At 32.2% G+C, this 4,697-nt stretch overlaps 1 protein-coding gene across 1 annotated transcript in view; it reads right to left on the reverse strand.

Annotated features, from left to right (window-relative positions):
* LOC106459608 (clathrin coat assembly protein AP180-like) overlaps nt 1-4,697 on the reverse strand; it is a 26,873-nt gene extending 22,176 nt beyond the window's left edge. The window contains exons 1-4 of the mRNA XM_022386129.1: nt 4,351-4,697; nt 2,087-2,229; nt 1,323-1,398; nt 596-698 (exon numbers count right to left, since the gene is read on the reverse strand). Coding sequence (XP_022241837.1) covers nt 596-698; nt 1,323-1,398; nt 2,087-2,229; nt 4,351-4,483 — 455 coding nt within the window. The 5' untranslated portion in view covers nt 4,484-4,697. The remainder of the gene's footprint in view (nt 1-595; nt 699-1,322; nt 1,399-2,086; nt 2,230-4,350) is intronic.

Here is a 4,697-nt window from a genome sequence, read left to right on the forward strand (position 1 = left end):
TATTCTCCCTATTGCCCCCCTTCGTACCAGCAGTTATTACTAAACACTATAATATCCTGTATTTTAATTATTGTCCTAGTATTTATATTCTCCCTATTGCCCCCCTTCGTACCAGCAGTTATTACTAAACACTATAATATCCTGTATTTTAATTATTGTCCTAGTATTTATATTCTCCCTAATACAAATAACTTTATCCACTTACATAACGAGAGACTCTCACTACATAAACCTCTTGATTATCCTGTTCCTCAAACATTCAAATCTATTGGAATGATCCCTGAATGCTAAATGAACCTGACTATATCTCCAACTTTATTACTACTATGTACGTGTATAAAACCAATTCTTGCTCTCACCCCCACTTCCATAAACCACTTTTTACCATAGCCATCTATTTCCAGTCTTGCTCAGTTGATTTGTGTTCCCAATCTGTTGTTTTCTTTCTCTAATTCGACAATCTTTCTAAAGCTATATCTAAGTTATCCTCAAGTAGCCAAGTTCTAAACTTTGCCGAGTCTCCTGAAAAGTGCAAAGTTCTCAAATTAAATCTGTCACCTTTATCTTTAGAGTAACTGTGAACATTAATACTTACCCTCTGTGAATCTTACAAAAGTCAAAACCTATGGATCTGTATGCTACTGCTTTTCCATTGAGATACTTGGAGTATCTTCTTATGAACGTGGACATGTCATATCCTGTAACAGATCAACTCAGAAACTAAATAAACTGTCTTATAAAATAACATTTAGAAATCAATCAAATGGAGTTTTTATTTTGATATACAATTTTTACCTTCACTTAATCTCAAGATTAAATCAAACATTTATCAAAACCAGTAACTAAGTACTTACAAGTATGTTCAAACCAACAGAAAGGATGCTTCAGGAGTTTTACTTATTATAAAAATAACAACCTACCAATATTTTTTTTTTCATGTTTCTATCAACTTGTTCATTTTAGACAAAATAAGAGGACGTGGAAAGAAAAATCGTCTGTTGTTTACATGATTTTCAGTAGACACAATTAGCTTAAACATATTGGTTTCTAATGCTTTGCAGGCTTTCGGAATTTAAACCACAAAGTCAAACATTTATTTTTCTGTTTATAAAACATTTTTGGCTCAGAAGATTGTTCTAGCATTGATCTTCAGTACAGTCCATACGGAGTTTGGAGGATGTTTTGAAATCTGCACTTAGGTTTGTAGCATGTCCTTTATATATTAAAACACTGACCACCATGAAGCTCCAATATGAATTATTTTCTGGTCTACCTCTATCTTGGCACATAACTAAAGGAGTGTGGATGTTACAAATAGTTACCTTGTGCTCCACTTTTATCTATGAAATTCCCAAGTTCAAAAGTGTAGTTACTTGATGCAAAGAAACGGAGAAATCTCTGTAATAGAATAACACTTAAGTTATCTGCTGAAAGATTACATAATTATATATGTATATATTTTTTTCATAACATCATAAAGCAAAAACAAATACAGATGCCATGTTTACTGCCTTGCCAATTTATTAAAAACTAATTTAAAGATACTGAGACTGGATATTAACATTAACAAAATCTAAATAAATGTCAGCTCTTACACAAGTTTTTATTACTCAAAGATAAAGATTCATTAAACATATTGTTAACTGAAACATTGTGATGGGAAGTTAGATACCAAACAAAATAATTGACACTACACTGTAATGTTTCAGATAGAGAGGTGGCTGCTTGAGACAAGTCCGGGTAGCCCAGTAGTTACAGCATTGGTTTCAAGACACTAGCTTAAATCTCAGCTAGAGCAGAACACTTTTCACATATTTTGACTTGTATGGAAAGAGTATACTATACACTTCTGCCAACTTTATTGATTTTGAGAACACTTTGGGCTCCATGATGATTTCTTCATCAGGTCTCATGAACCTGAAACATCATCAGAAAATCCATAGTAAACTCTGTCCACATGTCAAATACACTGCCTAAGTCTCCTTCAAAAGATTTTGATATGCATATTAAATAAAACATTTATGAGACATCTATTTTAAAAGTCCACCTGAAACTCATCAGATCAGAAACTAGTAGCACTACTAACCTCGTTACCATAACACATGAGATGATGAATAGTGACCAAAGCTTTGAAGACTACCACCCATGATGAATGTTGAGTCCTCTCAATGAGAAAGTTAGCCATTTGTGGAATGGAGACATTAGGTTCATTTGTACACTGTAGAAGATCTAAAAAATGATGAAAATACTGAACTGAGTGGTTACAATGTCATAGTAAATGTGAAATACATATCCAAGCATATCTCGGACTAATCAATAGGAACATTTTACACAACCTCGTAGTATTTTGTTTTATCTTTATACAGTAAGACTATTAAGTAAAATAATTTCTATTGTATTTTAAGACAGGGAACAAACTCATTTTAGATATTTATTGTGCATTATTAAATATTCGCTTTATTTCTTTAACATATCTGTGCCAAACCTTACACAAGTATGGTCTTAATCTTAAAAGAAGCATGTCTAGGAACTTACAAGTGGAAGCAAAGGAAAATATAGCATGTCAACCATGATACCCATGCCATTTCCAGTGCTAACAAGACCTGTTTAATACCAGGGCTCACAGGCTAGTTGGGATACAACAGACATAGCTGGGGTCTAGGTGGGTTAAGTAAAAACAAATTTGAAAATGACACGACTTCTACATTATATCCTAATTTGTTTTACTAAATAATTTTGATTTATAAAACTAATGAATTCTACATACACTCACAGAATATGTAACAAATTGTTATTATATTCATGGATGTGGAGATGAGAAAATCTTGCCTTCAAAATTTTAAGGCTACGAGGTGTTAGCTGGAATATATATTTCTATTTCATGCTGGGAATGAACTTACTTAACCTCTTTTAAGGAAGAAGTTACAAGTTTATTTTATGAACGAGTTGAACCATCTTTTAACAACATGTATCACACTTTAAATAACAAACATTAGAAAACAAAATTGAACTACAACTGTTGTTCACTACAACTGATAAAATTCAAATTTTCAGAAATCTGTTTTTCTTTTCTTTTTACTTTTAAGATTTGTTTAGATTCATGTAAAAACTTTAATGCATACATAATCTGATGTAAATCTTCAATTCAAAGTAGCCCCTATTTATGTGGCTTTCCTGCAGACACACCCCCTAGCTGTACCATGTAAACAAAACCCCGTTAAGTTAACATGAAGGAACTGTTTGGTCAAAAATCACATGAGTAAGATTACATGTAGCTGTTCTAAGGCATTAGTTGCCGAAGGTTGTACAAAGTATGTTTCGGAAGTTTTGTAGTTCTTACTGGAGACTTTTTTTATGCATCTCATTAGCTCAAAATTTGTCTGAATCAGGTTGTACATGAAAAAAAAAAAGGCAGTAAGACTAGAGGACACAAGTTTAAAAGAAAGAAGAACCTAACCTTGTCCACAGTTAAAGCTACTTTTCTATTAGAACAGTTCTCTTATGCAACAAAATAGCTTGACAGAAATTGCAGGATTGAAGGAAATTAAGAAAAGAATGGACAAGATCAGGATTAGTATAGGAAAATGAGTTGGAAATAAAAATAAGAAAGGCCAAACATCCCCTTGTTATAACTTAGAAGTGAAATATTTTGACATAAGTACATAGTTGTTGAAAAGAGTATGCTACTGTTTACATTCATTAACATTATTTATACACACATATAGTTCCTTAGGCATGTTTAACAAATACATGTAAAATGTTAAGATTCCAGATGTTGTAAAACTTTGTGCCAAATGCAATACTCCGTATTATAGGCCTTCAATATTTTGATGAAAAATGACCCAAGAACAAGTTCAAAGTAAAATAATTTTGGAAATATGACTTGCCAACAATAGTCGTAATTTACCATCAGATATTTTAATGAAGACTTCCAAGTTCCAGTAATTGTATAAAACCAATAGAATTTATTGTGCTTCATTCAGTCACACATCAAGAAAAAAACTATTTTTAAGATCTAGCTACTAATTATTTTCCAATCTAACCAGATCAGTTTGAGATATCACAGCTGAGAAGGTTCCCGACAGAAAAATGTGTAAAAATTACTAAAATAGCAATTCAAAAAATAAAAATAAATAGGCGGTTATTATAAATATAACACCTTTTATAATTGTTGCAGTTGTATTGTAAGTTGTACTTTTGTAGTTAAAATTATAAAGTTAAAGTGACTTAAACAATGGACTACGAGTATGAATGCAGAGTGTGAATTCTGCAATACAGCAACTTGATATTAAAAACTTTAGATATTAATTTTTTCAAATTTAAACTACCATATAAAGGAAGAAAACTTACAATCCAAATGTTTTTTCTTTGGAGCAATTAGTTCTTCAGTCGCTGCTTTACACACACTTCTTGCTAACCCTTGACCTGCAAGAGCATGTCGAGCTGCAATTAACCTATCCTGCAAACTCTGGCCACCCGACATAATTTTTGTAGGTTTTTACTATGCACAATTAAAAGAAAATAAAAAACGTCTACTGGTCTACGCTAAACCTTTAGATAGAATAAACATGACTAGCATTCAGACTACCGCTATATAATCATCCAGTTACACCCCCTACTTGTTATTAGGATACATTGTCAAGATCGACACAAAGGCGTAGAAACATCCCCTCACCCAATCAGAACACCTAACACCT

This window comes from Limulus polyphemus, unplaced genomic scaffold (genome assembly GCF_000517525.1).
Source record: "Limulus polyphemus unplaced genomic scaffold, Limulus_polyphemus-2.1.2 Scaffold636, whole genome shotgun sequence".
NCBI classification, from domain to species: Eukaryota; Metazoa; Arthropoda; class Merostomata; order Xiphosura; family Limulidae; genus Limulus; species Limulus polyphemus.